A 25,271-nucleotide genomic window follows, 5' to 3' on the forward strand; every position below is an offset into this window, starting at 1 on the left:
GACAACTTACACTAAATAGTGTTTGACCCATTTGCAAATAGAGAAAACAGGTCACATGCACAGAACACAAATAAGGCGTTAATACTGCAGAAATCGCCCTCATTGCTCCACTTATTACAAGCTCATAAGCAGTTACTCCCATATCACCTATTTGAACATCCAATTGCTCAGCCTTAATCAGGACTCATACACATATAGCTCCATCAATTCACCATACCTCCATGAATTGAACAGCAACCCTGATTCCTACACCAATAAGACGGGCCACAGAGTGAGGGGGGCTGTGTTACTGCAGGCATTTGTGCAAACCTCTCAACCCTCACTTGTGGAGGCCAACATCTATTCTCACCCAATCTTGATTGAAATCATGCTTCATTGCTGGATGTTAGACTGGCACCTAGGTGCACCTAGTCCATCACTTAGGCGACAGATGTTAGACTGGCACCTAGGCTGGACTAGGCACTAGAATGCCCAGTCTATGGGAAGGTGAAAAGTCACTTTCCCTTCAAATTAAGTCCTGTAATTTTATTATAATACCATATATACTTATATTATATGCAGTTATATTATATAATTTTTGTTCTTTAAATACAGTTTGTTGTACGTTAATTACATATTCTACATCAACCTCATCAAGTGGAAGTTCCAGCCATACGTTAAGTACATATTCTATAAAACCAATGAATTTCTGTATATATCTTATGTGCTCTAAAACACATTTTGTGGAACCTATGCCAGCCTTCTTACCCATGTTAAAAACCTAGGTTTATGGTAAAAAGACCACCAGTTGCTCTTGTTTAGTGCATGTCTAGTAATTAGAGAAATACGTGCAGACCTTGCTTTTGCAACCTGATTACAGATTTGCTTTCTCATTTGTGAGGGTGTTTTGTGTGTTGTATGTATATTATATGTTATATGTACAATCTCTAGTTTCGCTACAACCTTCTTTCTTTTCTAGCATGGCAATTCACAAATGCCTTCAACTTATTATGGAGAGAAAGAGAGAGAGAGAGGGAGAGAGGATACTAGTTTTTCCTGAGATCGGTGAGAGTTGTTTCTTTGCCTATCGCTGATTTCCACACGTTGGTGGTTTCTACGACTGGTTTTGGGCACCACACTCGAACCTCCTTGCTTCTTTCGAGAAAATTAAAGAAAAAGAAACAGGGTGCTTTACTCCTTCGTTGGTTCATAAGCTATATATGGACATCTCGTGGACTATGGAGGACGAATACGAGAAACTAATCAGAAGGATGAATCCTCCCAGCTATAATTCTTATCCCTGTTTCTGGTTTACCAATCGCCTGAAAACTGCTAATCTCTATTCTTCTTTTGTTTCCTCTTTTTTTACGTCAGGGTGGTAATTGACAATGAGTCATGCAATAACGCAACGGTTGTCAGGGTCGATTTTAATCAATTATTTTGCTTTTCTATTTGTTTTGGATTTTTTTTTCTTGTTAACTTGTTATATCTATATGGGTTGATGCAGGTGGATAGTGCAAACAAACATGGCATACTTCTGGAAGTTGTCCAGATACTCACTGATTTAAATCTCATTATCACGAAGGCCTACATTTCTTCAGACGGAGGTTGGTTCATGGATGGTAATTCTATCTTCGTCTATTTCTTACATAATTTGAGAATCCCATGCGGGACAAAATAAGTTATTATATTTTGTTGTCCAAAATGAGAAAAGAATCCTATTCTTCAAGTATTTTGAAGTACCAGTATTCAAGTATATCCTTTTCACCACAGTTTTAGTTTATTGAGGAAACCTCTTTTGAGAGCTCGATTTCATAGAGAACTGTACTTGTTCTTTCATTGAAGCGTTAGTATCTTTTCTATTTTCGTTCCCCATTAATGTGGATATAAGGATCTGACTGTTCTTTCCTAACTTTTGTTTCTGTTGAAGTTTTTAATGTAACTGATTCAGAGGGGAAAAAAGTCAGAGATGAGAAGATTTTGGATTGCATTCGAGAGGTACATTTTAATTATCTGTATTTTCAACATTTTTTGGGTGAAGTTGAGTTGGAGCTTTTGCTGACTGTTTGCTGCTGATCTGCTTTGTTCATGTTATTGTCTTCATCTACCACCAGCATGCCTTAGAATTTTCAGTTGTTACCTTACCTCTGCTGTCTGCTTGTTCTTGTCTGCTTGTTCTTGAGATTTTGTCTGATTTTTGTTTTGAAGTCCATGGAATCGGATTGTCTGTATTTCTACCTTCGGTGAACTTGAATTGTTTGCATTTCCACATTCAGAACACTTGAGTGGATTGGTACTCTCAGCTAATCTGAGCGGTTTTTTCTTTTTTTTTCTAAAAAAAGAAAGAAATGCAGTTCCCTGAAAATTAGATTTAGCTTCCTTATAATTCAAGATGAATGTATTTAAACGAGTCAGTAGACCAGAAAGTCAACTCTGAGCATGACAAGTTAAGAAGTTCCCATTGACTACACAGAAGTTTGGCCTTCTCTGAGTCCTTTTTTACATGTCAGAATAAATGAACTAGTTGGTTTCTTCGATTTTTCCTCGAATGGGTTTGGTTGAACTAGTCATCTTTGAACATTGCATTTCCTATGCTATGTTAAACCAAGCTAACTTGGAATCTAATTGGTTGCTGTTTAAACAGCCAAGCAACATTTCCGTTTTCTACTAACTTTAACTAAGCATGTGATGTTGGGTAACTAAATGTGCAGTCTCTAGGTGAGGATCCCTCTTGCCCCCATACTATGGGAAGGTTCATTGGTATCCAACCTTCAAATGGGAACACATCAATTGAGTTAACGGGTACCGATCGTCCAGGTTTACTCTCAGAAGTTTCTGCAGTTCTTGCCTATCTCAAGTGCAATGTGGTGAATGTTGAACTCTGGACCCATAACACTAGAGCTGGAGCAGTGATACATGTAACTGATGAAGCAACCGGTTTGCCTATTAATGACCCACAAAGACTTTCTAGGATCAAGGAGCTTCTATGCAATGTATTGAGAGGCAACAACAGAAGTAGAGGTGCAAGTGCAACTGTTTCTTTTGGTCATACTCACACTGAGAGGAGGCTGCCCCAGATGATGTTTGCTGACCGGGATTATGAAAGAAGTGATCAAGACTGCATAATTGACAGTCTTAGGCCTCGTGTAACCGTTATGGATTGCACTGAGAAGGACTACTCAGTTGTCACCATTCACTGCAGGGATAGGCCAAAGCTTCTTTTTGATATAGTATGTACTTTGATGGACATGCAATATGTGGTTTTTCACGCAAATGTTGATGCAGAAACACCTGAAACTTATCAGGTAATACTGAACTGTGACTAGATAGTCCCTCAGAATTACAGCAAGTCAAATCCAGTTCCATAAATTTAAAACTGATTGTGTATTGGAATATGAAAATAGATCTTTCTGTGGTTTTTATTACTTGTGAAACAAACCTGATCATTTTCTCGAAATTGTACAAAGTGTCTGATGACATGTCAAACTGAATCCTTTTCTTTTTGTTACTTTTTTCATCGAAGGAATACTATATTTGTCATTTAGATGGATGCCCTGTAAATTCAGAAGCTGAAGGCAGCGCCTTGTCCAATGTCTTCAGGCAGCAACAGAGAGAAGAGTTTCAGAAGTCTGTTATCGCAAATACTTCTGTACTTAATTTGTTTCATAGTCCTTGTTTCTGTTAATGTCATTTGTTCCTTGGTATAGGGTTTTGCAGAATATTTTGATTGGACCTGTTAATGTCATTTGTTCCTTGGTATAGGGATTTGCAAAACATTTTGAATTTTAGAATCAGAGAGTCATGGAATTATTAATTAATAGGTCTATGTTTGGAAACGTTTTAAGTGAATCTTTTCTCAACTGCATTTGCTATGAATGGATCTTCAATTTCAGCGGTCATGATGAGCAGGTTGTTTTTTATCCTTGAAAATTACCGTATTATGGTTCATTGTTTTGGCCAGTTACATGCTTAAAATATCAAACAGAAGGAGTTAGAGTACACAAGGTAGTTCAGAACATCACCCTTTAATTGTCGATATATATTAATTTAAGCAACTGTAGAATATCTGCTATCTAGATTTGAGATATAGGAATCATTATTTGTATAGATTTATTTATTCTCTTTAATCTTAAGAATGAAAAATGCTGTTTTAAGTTTTAACATTTCTTCTTCCTGTGACTGGCCTTATAATTTGGCGTTTTTTATTTTTGTAGCGGTGTACCCTGTAGGTGTTGTTTCCCAACTTTTGCTTTTGCCCATATTCTTCCATTCAACACTCATTCCTTCTTAAATTGTTGGGAATTTCAGGGGCTGAAGCTCGAATTATGTGCCACTGATAGAGTTGGCCTGCTCTCGGATGTCACAAGGCTGTTTCGTGAGAATAGCTTATCTGTCACTAGAGCAGAAGTAACAACCAGAGGGGGCAAAGCAATCAACACTTTCTATGTGTGTGGTGCCTCTGGGCATCCTGTTGATGAAAAGACAATTGACCAGATAAGGTCAGTGATTGGACCAACAATTCTTAAAGTGAGACACAACTCTGCTGGTCTGAACTCTGCTCCTCAAGAATCTAGCACCAAGTTTCTGTTTAGCAACTTCTTCAGGTCCAGATCCCTCTGTACTTTCGGGCTTGTGCAATCACATTCTTGATTTCTTTGTGTCTTCCAGTTAGACTGTTATTGTCATCTCTTGTATGTTGAAAGGGAGCATAGAACAAAAGTGGCCAATGCAATTAAGATGTTTCCTGTATGATGTTCACTCACGAGATTTCTGTAGATTGTAGTAACTTGGAACTTTAAGGGAAGGATCCTTGTAACATGAGAATGAGAGGCTATAGGAGGCTGCTTCGACTGACCATGTTGTGTAACCAAAGTGTACATTGATCCCCAATATGAAAGTTGTTATTTGTACATTTTTTTTCTCTACAAAGAAAACCATTGAGTTCCTTCTCTTATCTTGGAGCTGTGTCATTATTCAAAGGCCACTGGAACCACTTCTTGCATCAAACGCAGCATATATCACTTCCCACAACTGCATGTGGAAATGTGGAGGATACATTTTGAGTCATGTTGAAGACCACATGTTTGCTTTAGTGCATAATTTGCAGTCACCTAGCTGTGTGTCACATTTTTCTTCACAGGGTTTGAAGAGAAACCCTGGTCTGAGCCTTGTGGAATCAGCTATTAAACCCTTTTAACGGTAACTCCTGGACTCCAAGATGAAGGTATTTCCAAGGGGGTTAGTGCAATGGGCAGGAAACATCTCTTCCTACAAGTAAGAGTTAGGTGGCTCCATTGGTATGCAAGGAGGCTCTAGATTAATAATAGTTTCAACCTTAAACTTTAAGGGGCACCCATATATAAATAATAAAAGTTAAAGAGGTATTCATACATAAATAAAGCAATTTATTTGGGCTGGTGTACCCAATTTCCCACAACATTCTAGCACCATGCCAAATGTGGCCGAAAAAGAAAAGCAAAGCAAACAAAGCATGTCCAAACGTGAACCAATCCCTTGGACTACTACGAAAAACACCATCGAATTTCAAAGTAGCTAGAGTAACTAGGACCAATTCAGTTACGTTTTCATGTTTTAATTGAATATTTTTCATTTTGAATTATGATCAAGGGAGAAGATTATTATTTTTACCAAACAAACATATGCGGATAAAATCACTATCTTATAATCTTATACTTATCATAAGAACACGAGTGCCCCCTTATAGAAAGGAGCTTCACCCTCCTGTAGATCCCTCTTTCTTCGTCGATAGTTTGGATTGGGCTCGAAATTAGAAGTAGTTGCAAGATTGTTAGGTTTATAAATAATTAAAATTTAAATAATGGTAAGAAGGACAATGTTTTCTTTGTAAATTGTTGAGACCAAACTTTTTTTTGTGACTTGGATCATTGAATTAGGTGGGTGACCCTAGCCCCCAACAGGTGTTTGCTTCAACTCTAGCTGCTCATCAGAAAAGGATTGTTTTTTCCTCAACAGGAGAAAGAAACGGAATAAAATACGAAGGAGGAAAACATGAAAAGACTAAAGTTCCGATAAAATGTGGGGTATACTTTATTCATGTTTACACGATTATCCTTGATATCACGAATGCGGTCCTTTGCGGCCCGAGGAAGCTCTGCTGAAGGTCTCCGGGGGCGGCTTTTAGGGTCTTTTGGCGGACTTGGGATTTCAAACTCGTAGGTTTTTAGTAACGGTGCTACATCATTGTTACTTCTGCTGTGTTTGGAGGAATCAGTCTGCGTTTTGGAACTCCAATTCAATCAGAGCTGCGTCTTCAATCTGGGGCGACTCAGATTGCTGAGCAGCATGTTAGGAATGGGGGAACGGCGTTGGGTTTGTCGGATTCTCTGAGTGCGCAGGGCACCTGCATAAACGTGATCACTTTGCAATTTCTCCTGGATGTAGAGAAGATAAGGAGATTCAGTTGTATCACGGCGAATTTCTGGCTTATGTGGGTTAAATTCACATTGGTTTCGTGAGTTTGGGATAGATTTCGGGTGTTCTGTTGGGAATTGGGGCGGCATCTAGGAATGGAAAATCAAGGTCGCTCGGAGCGGTCCAATGCTCACTTACAGAAGGAACCCTCTCCGAAGGTCCCCTTGCCAAAGTCTTTCCTCGATTTCCTGGCACTGAACGGCCTCAGTCCTTCTGTTTATGATGAGATTGATAACCTTCCTCGATATATAAGGTTTGCTTTCTTCCCTGTTCCTGGCAGTAAACTGCATGCATTTCCTTGTCGATTCCGAAGTCTGTTGTTGGCTTCACTTTGTTGCGAGGTTACGATTCCAAACAAAAATGTGGAAATAATTTTTGAATTTATTGAATTTCCTGCCTATTTCGTTTTCTTATTGTAATTTCTAATACAATTTTTTATTAAAGAAACGACATGCTATTTGTGTGATCTGGAAATCTTAAGCAGAATTGGTAGGTTGGTCCTTCTCGTGTTGGGAAATTGACTCTTTTCGATTGCCCCCGGAAGTACCATTTCGATTATGAAATTCTAATATGACCCTGCTAGTGCTACAGTGAAAAAAAAAAAAAATGCTAGACGTGTCTACGATAATTGGGTCGAGAACTGCTTATTTTAGAGCCGAAGTTTCAGCTTTGTGGCTCGTGGACGAACTTAACTTGTTGGCAATCGCCAGCGCGTATAAATTCGTTTCTGACACCTTTTGGCGACAAACAAATTAATTTTCTTCTCTAGAAAATGGCAATATAACTGTAACTTATAGTGTCTTGACCTCCACAAAGTACCTCCATTCTTAAACATGTCGGTTCTTTGTCCACCTGTTCCGACAACATTTTGGTGGTGTGCTAAATTTATATCAACTCTAGATCATTTAGATCTTAGGTCAATCTGTCTTTGGATGGCACAAACTAAATTCAAATTCTTATATCTATTTTATGAAGCTAATAATAAGCTTGTCAGGTTCTGGCGGTTTGCGAGCCAACAAACATTTTGCAATGAGTATTAAGGTAACGCAGAAAAGTTTCAAAAGCATATGTGGAGCATTTGAAATTTTGACTACAAAGTTTGCATATGCATGCATGCCTCTGACTCTCGTGGAAGCATTGAAGTGACTAATGACACATACAAAAAGATGCTTCAGAAGTAGGGGAATCTATTGAAGGAGTATCTCCCTGGAAAGAACATGTTGACGTAATTAGATATTTGGATGCAACTTGTGTGGGGCCTGGAGAGTGGAGTCCCCATGACGTAGGTGTGTGAATGGTAACGACCAGGTCCAAGGCTGACCAGGTAACACATCAACTCTGTGGGACTCAACCTGCCTTATGGTGCACAACACTGGCAAGGAATGCAAATTGAGACACAACAAAGTAGGGCTTACCTATATAGGTCCATTGGCTATTCTCAAAACCTTAGATGTAGGACTATGAGAAAGTATTCTCATGGATGAGGATGTTATTTTGAGTATTGACACTGTGAATGTGACGAGCCAGCCTGGAATTGATTGAGTGCTTGGTATGGGCGATCCAAATACGCACTGTAATTGACTCCGATTCACACTTAAAAAGGCTAAGCATCAAGATGCCCGGTAGTGTGGAACATGGAGACATAGAACATCAAAAAATTTTCAAAATTTTCAATAAGGGACTATATCAAGTCCTTTCCGCAGATAGGGTGTTGCAACCACCCTAATTTAAGGAATACATATTGTTGCATGTTTGTACCTAAGTTTGAGTATTGGACCTGATTTCATACCAACTATAAGGACCTGCCACAAAACTGACCTGAATGCCAGGATGGTGGATCTCAACACCTCCCGTAGTCGACTTCTTATGAAATGAGATGCTTATTAGTATTTAGTATATGGATCCCTGAAGATTTCTCAAAATCTTCAATGTAGGTATTCTCAAGTCCTTTTTTGCACATAGGGTGTTCCTATATATGAGGGGTCTTTTGTACAAGAACAAGTATATGTGGCCAGGTCTAACACTAAGGCTGAATATATAGTACATAAACTTCACAATCTCACTGTTAGACATTTTAGTAACAATTATATCTCAAGGAGAAATCCTGCAATGATAAATAGTGAAATGCCAGGCTATAGTTGTCTGGTCAAATGCCAGTCTTTCAACAATTTTCTGTGTATGGAGATTAGTTCTTCATAACAATTAACAATAGAGAGAGGATTGCATTCAACGTGTGGAGAGATAGAAGAAGAAATCAGTTACCAAATTTGATAGGATTGCATTCACAGTATGGGGAGTTAGAAGAAGAAACAACCAGTATCATAAAAGGTTTCACCGATGTAACAAGTTATAATATATACACAAACAAATATGAAACTCATAGATAAATATTAGTAGAACACACAGAAAAACACTTTGAACACTTTGAAATACATAATACACACAGAAAACACTTTGAAAAAACACAGCAAACACTTTGAACAGAACTTTGAAGGTGAAAAGTCACCTTCCATGGACTAGGCGTACTGGCGCCTAGTCCAGCTTTGGTGGGCCTAGGCGCCAACACCAAACCCCTCGCCTAAGTCCATGACTTAGGCGAGGGCTGTCAGCTGTGGACTCATGCCTAGTCCATGACTAAGTGTCGCCTATGCGACGCCTTAACAACTAAGTTCCAGAGTCATATACAACTGGAGGAGGAGTCTCATAATAGTATCAACCAGTGAGGAGTAAAGTTGGACCTGAAGTTGGAAAAATCACTTTTTTATTAATTGCGCATCTTATAATAAGTAATTACTTCACAATGGCACACTTAATGTAGCTTCTCATAATATTTATCTCTTAAGACATAGCGAATGTCCACTGTGGTGTAAAAGCTGCTTTTGCTATCTCACAAAAAGACACTTTTCTGAGAGTTTGGCTTTTCCTCACTCCTTTCTTTACTTACAAAGTACAGCCATCCTAATATTTTATGGTTAACCACATGCCAATAGTTGTTTGGCCCCAGTTGACATAAGAGGCATATTGATCCCACATGATTCACCTATCACCACCTCTTTGATAAATTGTCAAAAACAGAAACCTTTCTTCATTGTGCTTCTTCTTTTTTATATCAGCATTATGTAAAATTCTTATCATGGTCTTTTTCCCCGTTAGTTTTGAATTGTGCATATTTTAAGTAACTGCTTTTGCTTTCAAGGCTTAAACCAGGTTCTGAGACTCTACTTGCAGATGTGGAAGCTGAGCTTGGTTGTAAGCTTGAAAACGTCAACTGGCTCCCGGGTTTCTTTGCAATTGCATCACAAATTCAAATTGCTAGGTCTAAGGTCTATTGTGAAGGAAAGGTAACATTGTGATCTTCTTGGACATGATTTTAGCTCATGTAGAAACTTGCTGTTAAGAATAAGGTTTCAATCTTCTGCTTTTGTTTATGTATATTTTTCACAAGTATGAATGAGATTAGAAAGCTTTTCAAGCAAGGCATTTTCAATCCTTTTTCTTTTGGATAGGGTTGAGTGGTAGTTAGTCCAGCTGCAATCATGCTGGGTTCTTTGAGTCTGTGTGTATCTAAGCCTATTCTTTTTTTGAGATATGCCAACATGTCTTCAATGGATTGGAGAATGTTAAAAAAGTCTTTAGAGAAAGATTAATTAAAACTTTATCTGATTCAAAAGAATCGTAATTCTCACAAAATGATGTACATCAAATATGAATATTCCAGTTTATTCTGCTCCCATAGTCTTCATTATATTGATTGAGTATTTTGTTGATCAAATATTTAGATTTGGTTTCTGTGGTCTATCTAAACAAAAAAAATATATCTAAGATTTGGTGCTTCAATATTTATGCATATGAAAAAATGTGGCATACACATCTAAATGGCTGCAGTAGAAAGCATTACGGGCATTTATTTGTATTGTGATGAAAACCACATATCTAAACTAAAGCATTATGGTTCCCTCTTCTATCTATTATATTGATATGACATATATACTTCTTTTTATATTTGCTAGCAGCTTGTATAGATTCTTTGGCTCTATGAAGTTCCTTAAACAAATACACCCATAGTAGCTCCTTCTCTATCTACAGATTTTAATACCCTCACTAATTGCTCAGTGAACATGTCTATCTCTCTTTTTTGTTTTCCAAAAATGATCATTTTGAACAGGACTAATCGTTGCCTTAACATCTTTTACAAGTCTTCATTCATTTGAAGGCCTTACAAATATCTGAGGTTTTCAATTTCTTGTGTTTTTATTGCAAAAAGACTTTTTTACTGGAAATAATATTATGGGATTTTCTGTCAGAAAAATGAATTTTTCTTAATAACATCACAATATTATCATGAGAAAATGGTGTTATAAGTTCGGAGTAATGTTGTAAAACATGTATTATAGCTTGTACTGATTCAGCTCAAATTAAGGTATGTTAAAGAAACATATTGTAAAAAATGTGAACTTTTAAAAAATACAAGGATTTCAAAATTGCAAGATAACAAATTCGGGAAAATACTTAAAAGAAGTTAATGCTGGAAAAATTATACTAGCTAAAAATGAAATAATAATATGAGTATCAAGAAACTTTGAATTGCATAAAGCATTGTCACATATATCGTGTACTGGTATTGTACGGCAAAAAATTTCTCTGGTATAATACGACAAAGATGTATATCTCAGGAATATATTGGGAAAATCTCGATAAATTTTTAAAAAATTTAAAACATTTAATAAATCCTGAAAATTATAAAAAAAATGAAAAAAATGCAAAAAAGCGAATAATATGCCTTGTTTTAACACTTTTTATTTTTTGGCTTTTTTTTTAAAAGATGTTTTTTTTTTCACGTTTTATACGGCTGACTTGTTTTTCTCGTATTATATACGCATTGTTTTTTCTTTGAAGTGCGCGAAGAGCATAAGGTACTATGTAATGTATAATTACAGTGCAATATAAGGAGTGTAATCTACTTTCAAGGGCATGTCTTGTGTTGTCCCATACCGTGGTTAAAAAAAAACACACATACACAAACACAAACACTCACACATATTTATATTATAACTACTGCATTTATCATATTGATTTTAATATTGTTTTTGTAATATATGTTACTAAGTAGATTCTGTTGATTCAATTTAGATATACGGAATTGATGCTGCATCTGGAGCTGCTGTCACGACATTAAATGTTTTGCCAGGGGATCACATTCTTGATCTTTGTGCTGCTCCAGGTAACTTGATTTTGTTATATGACGATTCCATTCTACTATTTTTATGTTTCTTCAAAGATTTGTTGCTCCCCATCAATTCTCCTTTTTCAATTTCTACAATTTAACTGATTTTCACAATCTGTTACAAAGTGTAATAAGTTATACGAGTTGAGTGCAAAGTAAGGTTATAACAGAATGTAATATGTGGTAAAAAAACATTTTTTTTCTTTGAAAATTTTAAAAAAGATAAAAAATATAAAAATTCAGTAAAAAGTTACTTGTTGAAAAGTCATTTGCTAGAGTAAATGACATTAGATATGAGAAGAGAAGACACAGTAATTGAAAATATATGCTATGAGGACCTGCAGATAATTAAACTAAGTTTAAAACTTGACAATCTAAAGAGTGCATCTGTCCATGTTATAAATAACCTACAAACTTTACGTGATTTTGAAAAAAATGCCACAAAAAAAATTGATTTTATTGTTTTTTCAATAATAATTTTTTAAATATATATTAATCTTTTCGTAGTTTGTTTTAACATTACCTGTTTTGAATTTTATCATGTTTCAAAATTCAGATTTTTGTAGTTCTATTATTACTTTCAATTTTTAAATTATCTAAATTTTCCTGCCTGAGAAATATATCACCAAAAGTTTTTGTTGTGACAATGGTTTAAACATCTTAATCATGTTAAAGTGCATATCTGACAAAGAGGAGCGTGATTATGAATTGTATTGCATATAAACCAAATGAAATGTAGCCCAAATAAGTTCTAGCAGAAAAGCTACAAATAATAAGTCTGTAGCAACTTCCAATACATGAGTACTTGATGTGATACATTATTCTTTCCTCATGATATAAAGTTTTAGTCTTTAAGGTCTTACTGTGTTATCCCATCAACTATTATGTAGTGCTCCTTACAAGTCTTGTAGAAGATAACAAAAGAAAGACACAAACTCATACTAGATTAATTGCACAAAATATTGCCAGAAGTCATCAGTCGTGAGATAAAGATGGATCATCCTCGTTGAAAATAGCTGGAAATTTGGCATGACGAGAGAAAGTTCATATATTATGCAAGATTTAATAAACTATTATAGTGTATAACAGCATCAAATCTTTTATGCAATTGTGAATTAGAACAACTATAATTTGATGTACTTTATTTTCTTATAATTGTCTAGTGATTGATTTATTGCATTTTTATAGCAGTTACAGTTTAATCTATCGATGGCATCAAAGACCCGAAAGAGAGGCCTGCCTGGCAATAACAAGGCTTTCTTAACCACACAAGTCCACGAACCATAAGAAGTATCAATACATGATAATTGATAAACAAAAATTGTTTGTCTAAAGTGATGCAGGAAGCTAATATCAGACCAATGTTATTCCGTGCTGCAGACTTCAAATGAAAACAAATGCACTGTAGGATACCTGGTATAGTTGTAACTTGTAAAAGTATATAGTTTTTTGTTCCTAAAAGAATTTTACTATGAAATGAACCTTAAAAAACCAAAGTGCATTGGCTTTTCTAAAATTATTGGTTCTCTTTTAGACGAATTAGAAGAGCTAATTATATCTAGCTATTTTTCATCAGCTTTGATCATACATTAATGGAAGGGTGAGAAATTTGCCATATTTTTCATTTTAAACATATTGTTATTTGTTGGCGTAAACATGGATCAAAGTGGAATACTGAATTGTGATGACATAGTGCATGGTGGATTCTAAAGGCCAAGGCAACTTGTCAATAAAAACTGTACTTTAAGTTCTTCAACGCACAACCAGTGTGCAAGCCCAAACCTTAAGCAGTTATGACTTTCAGACCTGTTCAAGGTTCATCTGCATGTGGAAGCTCTACTGGCACCATGAAAGATATATGCTAAAAGCCAAATTAACATATTGATGTCTAATTGTGGTTGACATTGAAGAGAAAGGAAACTGGCAACTTTAAGGGAAACAAAATCAGCAGCAGTTCAATCACGTGGAAAATAGAAGAGATGAGTTGCAAATTTGCTGATCTAACATAGTAACTAATGGTTGGTCATCATATTGTTTTAACTTTTAACATTTCTATGTTTTCAAGCTTGCAACTACATTCTCTTACCTTTGTTTTGGTGAACTGTACTTTGAAGAAAGACCCACAAACTACTAAATAAGAAGAATTATGCTCACAAGTTATAATGCAAAATAAAGTAATAGTTGTTGTTCAGTAACAACGAGTACAAGCATGATTAGATTACTTGACACCAGTTGTAAGCATGAAAAATTATCAGTTAGTTAGAAAATCAAAGAAAGAATTATAGTACTAAAGTTTTTAACATCGAGAGAAAAATATGGACTAATATATAGCAAAAGATAACATATAAACTGATTACCAGAGCAAATTAATGAATATGTGGAGTTATGACTCAAATGACAACACTATACTTTTTGTATCTTGCATTGACATTCATCCATTTAAATCTGCATAATTAAGCATGATTGAACCGTTTTAGGCATGCTTTATAGTTTATACATTTTTTGCTTGTGCTCCAGGCCAGCATCTGATTGCCATATTTTCTCTATATCAGGTGCAAAATTATGCATGCTTGCTGAACTTCTTGGCAGCTCAGGTTCGCTAACTGGAGTGGACATTGCAAAAAGCCGTCTGGCTGCATGCAGGACAATGTTACAAAAATATGCATTGGGAGGTCGTTGTAGGCTTTTTGTAGCAGATGGAACAACGTTTTCCCTTTTGCCTTTGGGAACTTGCACAGAGAACCAACCAGTGATGGTAAAGGAGAAAAATTGTAGCACATGATAACTTGATACTTTTCTTTGCAGCAAGAGTTCAATACACATTCAACTAAAGATATCGTGCAACATGTTAACTTACTATGTCTAGGAATCAGAAAATGGTGATTGTAGAGGAAAGAAAGATGTTTATCAGGAATGGTCATCTAGAGTACCTTGGAGTGAAAGAAGAAAGTCTAAAGATACTAATAGAATCCAATTGAATGTGACTTCCAAAGCCAATACATGTGAATTGATCTTCTATGGAAAGCATTCTGGAGTAATTGGACTAAGAAAAGAGCAGCTGTTTCAAACTGGAAAAGAAGAGGCTAATGATGGTGGTTATGACAAGGTATGCTATCTTCCATGGTCATCTGGAAATACCATGTCCTTTCGGTATCTGTTTTTGTATCCCTCTCCCTTCACTTAATTCACTTAAGATGCCTCTGTTATTAATAAAATCACCCCACCTTATGTAGAACAGCTAAACAAGTTGCCATGTATGATTCTTTCTAAGCAAGTGCAGTTTCTCTTTGTAATGAACATGCATCTTTTTGTATTCAAGATTTCCACTGGTTTGGCAGCATGTTTCCTATAAACTGGTGAACTAAAAGCTTTAAAGATATCCCACTTTGGCTTTTAAAAGTGTTATGTATTTTGGAGTTTTATATGAGGTAGCTTTCAGAATTTTTAAATGTTGTTGGACTCTTTATGTAAAGCGTTAAACTTAACCCTAATCATTATTTAGTCTAATGAAAAGGAGCAGCCGACTGATTGAGGACTGCTACCTATTCTCTCTTCTCTCCTCTCGTTCCTCTCCTCTCCCTCTTCTCTACCTCTCTACGCAACATGGTATTAGAGCGGAAGACCTAGGACTGTGCCATCTAGGGTTTCACGTGGCTCCCCATCTTCTCTTTTTCTCATCCCCTCATTCACGACAAGGTTGGACGTCTAAAGTTGTTGCTGCCTTCAAAGGATACGGTGGAATGTTTGGTGGAAAGAGGTTAATCACGTTTAACATGTAAAACGTGATTAACGCCCTTATGTTGCTGTTGAAGTTGTAAGGTTGCTGAAAACTAAATCTGATGTCGTCGTTCAGATCTAGTTGTGGTGTATCAGATCTGATTCAGATTGCTGAAAAAAAAACAAATATGATGTCGTCGTTCAGATCTACATGTTGCCGTGTACTAGATATTATTCAGTTGCTGTGATAAAGAGGTTCAGATCAGAGAAACTCTGATCTGCCTAGTTGTGTGCTGCCCTTGAAGAAGTTTAGACCAGGTGAACTGATCTGCTTGGTCGTGTGATGCCTGGTGGATCTTCTTAGTTTAAACATCGTTGAAGTTGTGCGAAGCAGATAGGTTGGTATTGAATCTTGCTGTCAGACCTGTGCACGTTGGCTGCTAGCAATCTGCATCTGGAAATTTGTGTAGTATTTCTATAGCAATTGGTCTATCGTGGGGCTGCAGAGATTACAATTGCAGAGATTTTCTTCTCCGTTGGTGATTGGCTTGATTTCTTTTTGTCAATACTTAGTCTACCGAGAACTTTTGAGATTTTATCATGGCTGCCAACAGATCTGAATCTGGAAATCAACACACAGAGGCAGGTGTTGAGTACAAAGCTTTCTCCAATCCATTCACGTTTGGATCTACTAACCAACTATGATGTATGGGCTAGAACCTTCATGTTGTCAGTCGTTGGACATGAGAAGAAATATATACTGGAAGAAGATGAACCAATTGAAAAGACTGGTAAATACGCACGGTGGGAGGAAGAAAACAACATTATTAGTGCTTGGCTTATGAATAGCACTCAGCCTCTCAAGATAAAAACATCAGCAAAATTTTACAGGTTCAGCAAAAATTGTTACAAGTGCAGCAAGGAGACATGGATTTGACGGAATACTTTACAAAGTTGAAGTTTACTTATGAAAAGATGAATTCCTTAAAACCGCCCTGTGAGCATTGTCTCAAATCTCACATGGAGCAAATGATTGTGGTGAAATTTCTTGTTGGACTATCTTCTGATTACTCTGCTTCCGAGGCACAAATGCTTACAGGTTCAGATTTTCCTGATCTTGATGAGGCCTTCAATAGACTAAACAGATTGGCTGTTACTCTTCCTCCATCATCAGACAACTCACAGCCTTCTGCCCTTGCTTCATTTGGAAGAGGAAGAAGTGGACTATACTCTTCCCGTGGTAGAGGAAGAGGTTGAGGTTCTGGAGGACGTGGGAGACTTCAGTGCACATATTGTGGTCGTCTCGGTCACTTAGAGGATAGGTGCTGGAACAAAGTGGGTAAACCTAATTCATCAACTTCTTCGACTGTGACATCTTCATCTGGTTCTACTCCAAACACACAGTCTATCAGTATAGCTCCTAAGCCGAATCCCACTGGTGCTTCAGTAGATGCTACATCTCTTAATTTAAGTCCAGCTGAAATTGATCTAATTATGGAGCATAGATCTAATGCTACTTCTTCTACATCATCCGCATCTACAACTGTCACAAGTTCAGCATACTCTGCAGGTAAACTACTTCTAAAGGTTGTTGGATAATTGATTCTGGAGCCTCTAAACACTTTTGTGGAGATACTAGTGTTTCAAACCAACAGAAATTTGATTCACCACAACATGCTCGGTTGGCGGATGGAAGACTATCGCCAGTAGAAGGACATGGAGATGTTTATCTTTCTCTATCTTTACATGTTCATGATGTGTTATATACTTCTGAATTCCCGAAGAATTTGTTATCTATAAGCAAACTAACTAAAGAGATGAATTGCAGAGTTATTTTTGACTCGGGTACTTGTGTATTTCAGGACCTATCGACTGGGAGGAAGATTGGTGGAGGCCATGAGATAGATGAAATATACATCTTGGATACATCCAATAAGGAGGCATCATTCTTAGTAGATTCTTCTTCAAGTGCCTTCCAGTGGCATCTCAGATTGGGTCATCCATCATTTGCTAAACTTCGTCTGCTATGTCCTCAGATTTCTTCCACAACGTCCATTGAATGTGAAGCTTGTCAATTGGGCAAGCATAGTCACACTTCTTTTTCATCGAGTCAAAGTCAGTCTAGTCAATATCTGTTTGATTTAGTTCACGTTGATGTTTGGGGGCCGAGTCGGGTTCCAAGTCGGTTGTCGTCTTGTTATTATCTTTTCATTGTTGATGATTTTTCTCGTGTCACTTGGATGTTCTTGATGAAAGACAGAACTGAAGCTCCTTGTATCTTGAAATCTTTCATATTGGAAACAAAAACTCAATTTAATTCCTGTGTCAAGGTTGTTCGCACTGACAATGCTCTCGAGTTCAAATCCTCTCACTTACTTGAATTCTATAAATCCCATGGTATTGTGTCACATTTTACCTGCCCTCACACATCTCAACAAAATGGTGTAGTTGAAAGAAAACATCGCCATTTGTTGGATGTAGCCCGCACAATCATGATTCATTCTCATATGCCTTCCAAATTTTGGGGAGATGCAATTTTGACCGCATGTTACATAATAAATAGAATGCCATCATCTTCCATAGATGACAAAATCCCAATACAAATTCTCTACCCAAATAGAGCTTTATTTTCTTTACCCCCACGAATATTTGGGTGCACATGCTTTGCACATAAACTTGGTCCCAATCGAGATAAGCTAGCTGCTCAAGCAACTAAATGTGTGTTTGTGAGATACTCTAAAAATCACAAGGGGTATCGATGCCTAGATCCTATATCTAATCGAGAGTTTGTCAGTGCCGATGTAACCTTTCTCGAGTCGTCTCCATTCTTTCCTGTAAGTCCTTCATATACAAAATCTGAGATGCCCTCTTCTGTTCCTCTCTCAATTCCTCCAATTCCACTTGAATCTTTTCCTCTTTCATCATCACCCACCTGTTCCACTCCCTCCATTCCACGGTTTAAAGATCTTCCTCTCACGTATTCAAGAAGGAATCCATTATCTAATGACCCTGCACCATCTTGCTCTTGGGAGGTAAGTAGATCTGAATTACATGACATGCCTGAGTGTTCCCTTGATGCTCCTGTTTCATGACTTACCTATTGCACTGCGTAAAGGGACTAGACAATGCACTATTCATCCTCTTTCTAAGTTTGTTAGTACAACTCATGTGGGAGATCATATGTGCAAAATTATTGATGTCTTGTCAGCTACATCCATTCCTATTTCACATGCACAAGCTATGTTGGACTCTAAGTGGTACAAGACTATGAAGGAGGAGATGGATTCTCTAATATCGCGTCACACTTGGGATCTCGTTGAACCTCCTTCTGGGTCAGATATTGTTGGCTCGAAATGAGTTTTTACTATCAAGTACAAGTCAGATGGTACTATTGACCGCTACAAGGCACGCTTGGTAGCAAAAGGGTACACACAGACTTATGGTGTTGACTTATTTGAAACTTTCTCTCCTGTTGCACGTTTGGGCACTATAAGACTCATTATATCTGTTGCAGTTTATTATGGTTGGAACATGTACCAACTCGATGTTAAAAATGTCTTTCTGTATGGGGATTTAACTGAAGTGGTTTATATGCAGCAGCCACCCGGCTTTGAGAAACAGGAGGAGTGTACCAAGGTATGTTTGTTAAAGAAGATTATATATGGTTTGAAACAGAGTCTTAGAGCATGGTTTCAGAAGTTGTGTGACGTTGTGTCTAAGTTTGAGTTTCAGAGATCGTCTTTAGATCATTCATTGTCATAAAAAAGACTTCAAGAGGTATGGTTGTTATGGTGATATATGTGGATGATATTATTTTAACTGGTGACAATGAACAAGAAATACAAGACACAAAGAAGTATTTACAACAACATTTTGTTACTAAAGATCTTGGCTCTCTACGTTACTTCTTGGGAATAGAAGTGGCAAGAAGTAAAGAAGGTCTAGTTCTTTCTCAAAGGAAATATGTTCTTGATTTGCTACACGAAACGGGTATGATAGGAACTAAACCAGCTTCTATTCCTATGAATTCTCGCACTCATTTATATGATGATGAATCTGAACCTGTTGATAGCAAATCATATCGGTCTCTCATTGGAAAGCTATTATATGTAATGATTACTAGACCAGATATATCCTTTGCTGTGGGAAAGCTAAGTCAATTTATGGATAAGCCAAGGAAAGCCCATTGAGATGCAGCTATGTTATTGCTGAAATTTCTAAAAGGTTCCCCTCGAAAGGGTCTATTGTTTAGAAGAAGCACCTCACTTTAGATAGAAGCTTATTCTGATGTTGATTATGCAGGCTCAATTGATGATAGAAAGTCCACTACAGGATTCTGTATCTTTGTTGGTGGTAACTTAGTCTCTTGGAGAAGTAAAAAACAAGCTGTTGTAGCTCGATCGAGTGCAGAGTCAGAATATCGAGCCATGGCCCAAACAACCACTGAAATCACGTGGGAGAGAGGCATGCTAGAAGGTCTTGGAATTCAGGTAGAATTGCCTATAAAAATGCAGTGTGATAATAAAGCATCTACTTATATAGCAAATAATCCAGTCTTCCACGGACGTACCAAACATATTGAGGTTGATTGTCATTACATTAGGGACTTGGTTCAAACATGAATTATTTCTACTGAGTGTGTTGCTTCAGAAGACCAACCTGCAGATATATTCACCAAAGCTCTTCCGATATCCAGTTTTATGAAGTGTTGTAGCAAGCTGAGCATGATCGACATCTATGCTCCAGCTTGAGGGGGAGTGTTGAGGAAACGTGCTACTTTGGCTTTTAAAAGTGTTATGTATTTTGGAGTTTTATATGAGGTAGCTTTCAGAATTTTTAAATTTTGTTGGACTCTTTATGTAAAGGGTTAAACTTAACCCTAATCATTATTTAGTCTAATGAAAAGGAGCAGCTGACTGATTGAGGACTGCTACCTATTCTCTCTTCTCTCCTCTCGTTCCTCTCTTCTCCCTCTTCTCTACCTCTCTACGCAACATCAACCGTACCCACAAATATTGTGATATTTTTGAAAATTTCACGATATTAACGGAAAACAAAAGAAACGATAAAAAGGGGGAAATATTGTGATATTTTGAAAAAAAATGTTAAAATAATTTTATAGCAATTTATGGCGATTTTTCACGATTTTTTCATTTATTTTTTAATTTCACTTTCTGTTTTTTATTTTTTTTCAAATTTTGTTTCATTGTCTTATTTTCTCTTGTTTTAAGTATTTAACATGACCTCCTAAATGCAATACAATATTTATTACTTTTTCATTTTTTGACTGACATTTTGATTTTTTTAATTTTTAAAAAAACTCAGAGATTGTCCTAAAATTTTCCTAAAAAAACAACTTTAATGATAAATACCTTAGAAAAACCTCGCCGATAAAAACCGAGAACGATACTTGTGGCTATGGTGTCAACATGGAAAAGTTCCAAGGCAACCATATAAAGAAGTAGAGTGTTTAGCAAATAGACCTTCAGAACTTATCTATCTAGATGTACTTCGTCCAGTTAATGACTGTTCTCTAGTGACATAGACACACCTGTTTGGGAGCTTAGCCCGTGTGAATGCAATGCATATACCAGTGCTGCTTGGGTGTGTGAAAATTCACAAAAAGAACAGAATAAAGAGGCGAGAAGGAGAAAGTGGAGAAGTAAGGAGGAAGGAGAAGGAGAAAAATGAAGAAGAAGGGAACCCATCTGCAGCAGGAGGAGTAGTGGCTGCATGGTTCAACCATCAATGGAGGGAGACACAAAGAAAGGACACAAAGAAAAGATCCAGAAAATGAATCATTTTACACTTTATGAAAAGTTTCTTTTTGACATTTTATGCTTTTACTTTTGAAGTTATCTTTTTATTACAATTTACACGAACAGGATTATTTTACAATTTTAAAAAAGCTTCTTTTTGCTTTTAACTCTCTCCCTCTCTTTGACACACACACAAAAACACATGCACAATGTATCATTGCTGCACCCACACCCGAGCTTTCTCAAGAAGTGTCACCTGCACCCTGAATCCATTTCGGATGAAAATTAAAAGTCTTTTTTATTAGTTTAAGGAACTCAGTAGCAACTTCTCACATTCAATGGGGCCACATGTTTGTGTTATTTTATTAGATACTTGCTTTATTGGATATACATTGTAGGTATTGAGGTTCATCCTGATTTAGATTTGGATACTAAAAGCAATGCATGAGTGCTGCTGTATGTTTGTTGTGACACATTCATCAAGCCCGTTGCCAACTAAGTTGATTCAGTGGATCTCCGATTGATTTTTTGCTTTAATTGAATTTTCACTATTTGTATTGAACCTTAAATTATGTGTTTTCGTTGAACGATGCAGGCCTGGATGACATCTTGACATCCCTATAGCCATCATATAAAAATTAGGATTTTGTTTGAAATCTACTTTCATAAGGTGAAAAAGATCTGGGTGTCTGTATATTCATGGTGAACAGTTATGTTGTTGAATAATGCATGAAGGTCATGAACATTTACTTCAGGGGTGCAATAATGCTTTGAATCGATGCTGTTAATTCTCTAGAGGGACAGGAATAGCTTCGCTACCTCTGTTGGACTAGTATTTTGTGGTGTTTATGTAATTTAGTACTTGTCCTTCTATTTTTGCTAGATAGCAGTAACATTGTACCTTTAGGCTAGCTGTGAGTTGCCTTATCATGGTTGCTAAAATTTTAGGTGACTTGTTTTCTCTGTTCTTCTATCTCTGTCCTTTATCAGCATTGTACGGATTTATTTTTTGTGTGTGTTTCTATTCATTTGTTAGGTCTTGGTTGATGCTGAGTGCACACATGATGGGTCTGTTAAGCACATCCTCAAGTTTGAAGATTGGGGATGGGACACTCTTCAAAGAAGACTGTTGAATTCAGAAAGAATTGGTTCAGTGACTCAACTCCAGGCAAAATATGTTGAATCCCTGGCCGTATCTATCTAGAGATTTTAAATTGATCATATTTTAGTTACAGGTTTTCACCTGCTGAATTAACATTCCTATGATCCTTATTTATGTTTCCAAATTACTGATGCTGAATTGCTTTAGAAAAGACATCTGAGCCTTAAGAATAGCCGCACTAGGGTTCCTGAGTTATGAGGAGATATTGGTTTCCATTTGTTACTGATCTGATTGGCAAATCCAATGCTATCCTCTTCACGAGTTTGCATATCCCTTGCCTGTCAATACAGAAAAGAGAAATATGAACTTGCGGTGCTATCCATTTTGTATTTTAATTATTTGCAGTTTCCTTTTTTAAAATGTAATTGTCAACTTCGATTAGTTTAAAGTTTAAACTTTAAAGAAATAATGTAATGGATGTTTATACTTGTATGACCATGACTATAAAAGACATCAAATTTTGAAATTGAAGAGTTATTTTCTTGGGGACGATTCTGGGCATCAAGGCTATAATCCGTAATATGACATGGTAAAATAGGAAGTACAACAGCTACGAGGTACTTCTTCTGAAAGTGCTTCAAACTGTTTTTCGTATCAAGCCACTAGGAGCAACGTGATAGTAATCAGGGTTATGAGGACATTTTACTGTAGATCAATGTCTTCTCCTAAAAGGTTAAAACCAGGAAGCGTGGAGCACCACACCATTTTTTGTGCATCTGTATTTAGATTTCTAACAATAATTGATTATTTTTAGACGTTACGAAACTTGACTTGATTTTTAGATACTTTCTTTTCAGGAAAAGGAACACTCTTTAAAATTTTAGTTTTTCTTTTTTGGTTATGTTGTTCCTATTTTTTGCTTGATGTTGTTAAACTTTTTCTCATTGCATCATCTTATTCTCTTTTTTCTCGCTTTTCGGGTTGGTTCAACCTTTCTGCAGATCTATTTGATCTAAATGCTACATGAATGATTTTTCTTAAAACTCTGTGCAGTTACAGCTTCTTACTAATGGTTTTAGATTGCTTAAAGTCGGAGGGTCACTTGTGTATAGCACATGCAGGTAAATATCTATATTTAGGACTTGGGAGTTGGGACATCAATGCAATTTTTGTTTTTTAAATTTCATGTTATAGTCCTTCTGTGGGGAATTTAATCCTATAGTAGTTGTCGACTGCTGCCTTTGAACAGCTTGACTGTTGCTCAAAATGAAGATGTGGTCGAGCAGTTTCTTTCAAACAATCATTCTGCTGGTAATAACGCGATCCTTTAGGAAATCTTAGTTAAAGTTCTTTATTTCTTTGATGATTATTTCTGTAATACCTGTTTGTTTTTCAAGTGATACCTACCATGGAAGAGTATACCGTGAAAAACATATTTTCCTTTTTCACAATTTTAGAAAAGATAAAGCGTTCAGAGAAAAATATAGAAAACCAGAAAATTAAAAAATGATTGTTGAAAAGGTTACAAACTTACACAGCAAGGAAATGTTGAGTGCAAAATAAAACATAGTATGACACTGAACAATTGTAACTAATTAAAGCATCATAAATACAATTTTCAAGCAATATAAGTTATGCATTTGTCACAAGGAAGAGTGAAATTAAATCATTGTCACAAATATCGTGTCTTAATCGAAAAAGAGGCGTTAAATACGCGAAAAATAAGTCAGCCATATAAAACGACAAAAAAAAGCCAAAATATTAAAAAACATGAAAAAACACGTATTATACGTGTTTTTTTCCTATTTTTATTAATTTCTTATTTATTTTATTGTTTTATAATTTTCAGGATTTTTTAAAAGTTTTAAATTTTTAAAAATTTGCCGAGATATTCTTGAAATATACAATTTTTTTGTATTATACCCAAGAAATTCCTCACCATATAATGCCCACACTATATATTTGACAATGGTTAAAATACTCTATAGTCTAGATTTTTGCACAATGATAGCCAACTGCAAATCTGATCATAATTTGCAACTGTTAAAAAAAAATAGTTGGTGCACATGTAGTTGCAATGTAGTTTTGGACTTTTAGTTAAGCTGGGAATGATGTTAGAGATTTAGCAGCATAATGGTTGGGCACAATTTCCTTTCTTTCTCTTTTCCTTGTAGCTGTCGACCGAATTTGCACAAGCATGTCTGCAACTCCCAAAATGATTTGATGAGGAATCCATTCTTGTGACAAATTCCCCCCTGCATACACCTAGGAGCAGCCCTTCCTCCTGTATATACAAGACCTGATTAGGTGGGTCGAGTTCCCCACAAGGTACCCATTACTTGGAGTACATTCCCACCAGAGAAAAGTGTCTGTTAGGTTTGGTTCTTCTCAATTGGGTTGGGTGGGTTCAAATTGAAATGCTATGCTTTCACACCAACGTTACTTGAACTTTAGTACAGTAGATCCTGCTGGCACTTCGGCAGAAAAAGAGAAATCACATAGAAGAATGCGATGAGCAACACAGGAAAAAATTTACTGGAAAATTTGCTGCTTGGCTTTTTATTATCATGGATGTCCTGAAATTTGGTCAGAAGAATCGAGATAGTAATTGTTGTTCAAAGAGATGCTGTAACTGATTTCTTTTATTGTTCTCTGTTTTGACTTAATTAGAGCTGCAAGATATTCGTGCTGCAGAGGGTTGGCCTTGTAGGAGTGGAAGGATTCCAAGGACGATAAGATTTGATACCTGCACATCCCGAACAAGTGGGCTATTTATTGCCAAGATCGTGAAATTGTTCTAAGACTAGGACAGTCCATAAATTAATCCATGAACGTATTCGAATCCTTTACTGTAATTTCGTGTAAATTTAATTAATCAGTAGTTCAGTCATTTTCTTCTATTACATATGGCTTCTTTACTAGTTTTTGAGATTGGACAGCTCTGAAGTAAATTTTACATTTAATTGTTCATCGTCCCTGCTGCATTTAAACTATCAACGATTCAGTAAAGAGCGTGAACTGAGCTTGTATATAAATG

General features: G+C 36.4%; 1 protein-coding gene and 1 pseudogene across 5 annotated transcripts; both read left to right on the forward strand.

Annotated features, from left to right (window-relative positions):
- The first annotated feature begins 957 nt into the window (after window positions 1–957).
- Window positions 958–4,881, forward strand: LOC116249753 (ACT domain-containing protein ACR4-like; annotated as a pseudogene).
- A 1,162-nt stretch (window positions 4,882–6,043) lies between these two features.
- Window positions 6,044–25,139, forward strand: LOC116249751 (uncharacterized). 5 transcript variants are annotated; one of them, XM_031622999.2, is made up of 9 exons: window positions 6,044–6,685; window positions 9,629–9,773; window positions 11,563–11,653; window positions 14,209–14,411; window positions 14,523–14,762; window positions 22,169–22,300; window positions 23,288–23,355; window positions 23,460–23,545; window positions 24,929–25,139. In XM_031622999.2, the coding sequence occupies exons 1-9, from the start codon at window positions 6,528–6,530 to the stop codon at window positions 25,033–25,035; spliced, it is 1,230 nt and encodes a 409-aa protein (XP_031478859.1). In that variant the 5' UTR covers window positions 6,044–6,527; the 3' UTR covers window positions 25,036–25,139. The 5 variants fall into 5 exon arrangements, 4 of the variants coding, with proteins under 4 accessions (XP_031478859.1, XP_031478857.1, XP_031478860.1 ...); XM_031622997.2 differs by having other exon boundaries at window positions 6,045–6,685; window positions 24,905–25,139; XM_031623000.2 differs by having other exon boundaries at window positions 6,045–6,685; window positions 23,484–23,545.
- Window positions 25,140–25,271: the final 132 nt, after the last annotated feature.

Source organism: Nymphaea colorata, chromosome 3 (assembly GCF_008831285.2).
Source record: "Nymphaea colorata isolate Beijing-Zhang1983 chromosome 3, ASM883128v2, whole genome shotgun sequence".
Lineage (NCBI taxonomy): Eukaryota > Viridiplantae > Streptophyta > Magnoliopsida > Nymphaeales > Nymphaeaceae > Nymphaea > Nymphaea colorata.

Coding starts and splice junctions, on each gene's coding strand:
- LOC116249751 (XM_031622997.2), top strand. CDS start 6,528: ATGGAAAATCAAGGTCGCTCGGAGCGGTCCAATGCTCACTTACAGAAG. Junction 22,301..23,287: donor GTTCAGTGACTCAACTCCAG/GCAAAATATGTT, acceptor AACTCTGTGCAG/TTACAGCTTCTTACTAATGG. Junction 23,546..24,904: donor TTCAAACAATCATTCTGCTG/GTAATAACGCGA, acceptor TGACTTAATTAG/AGCTGCAAGATATTCGTGCT.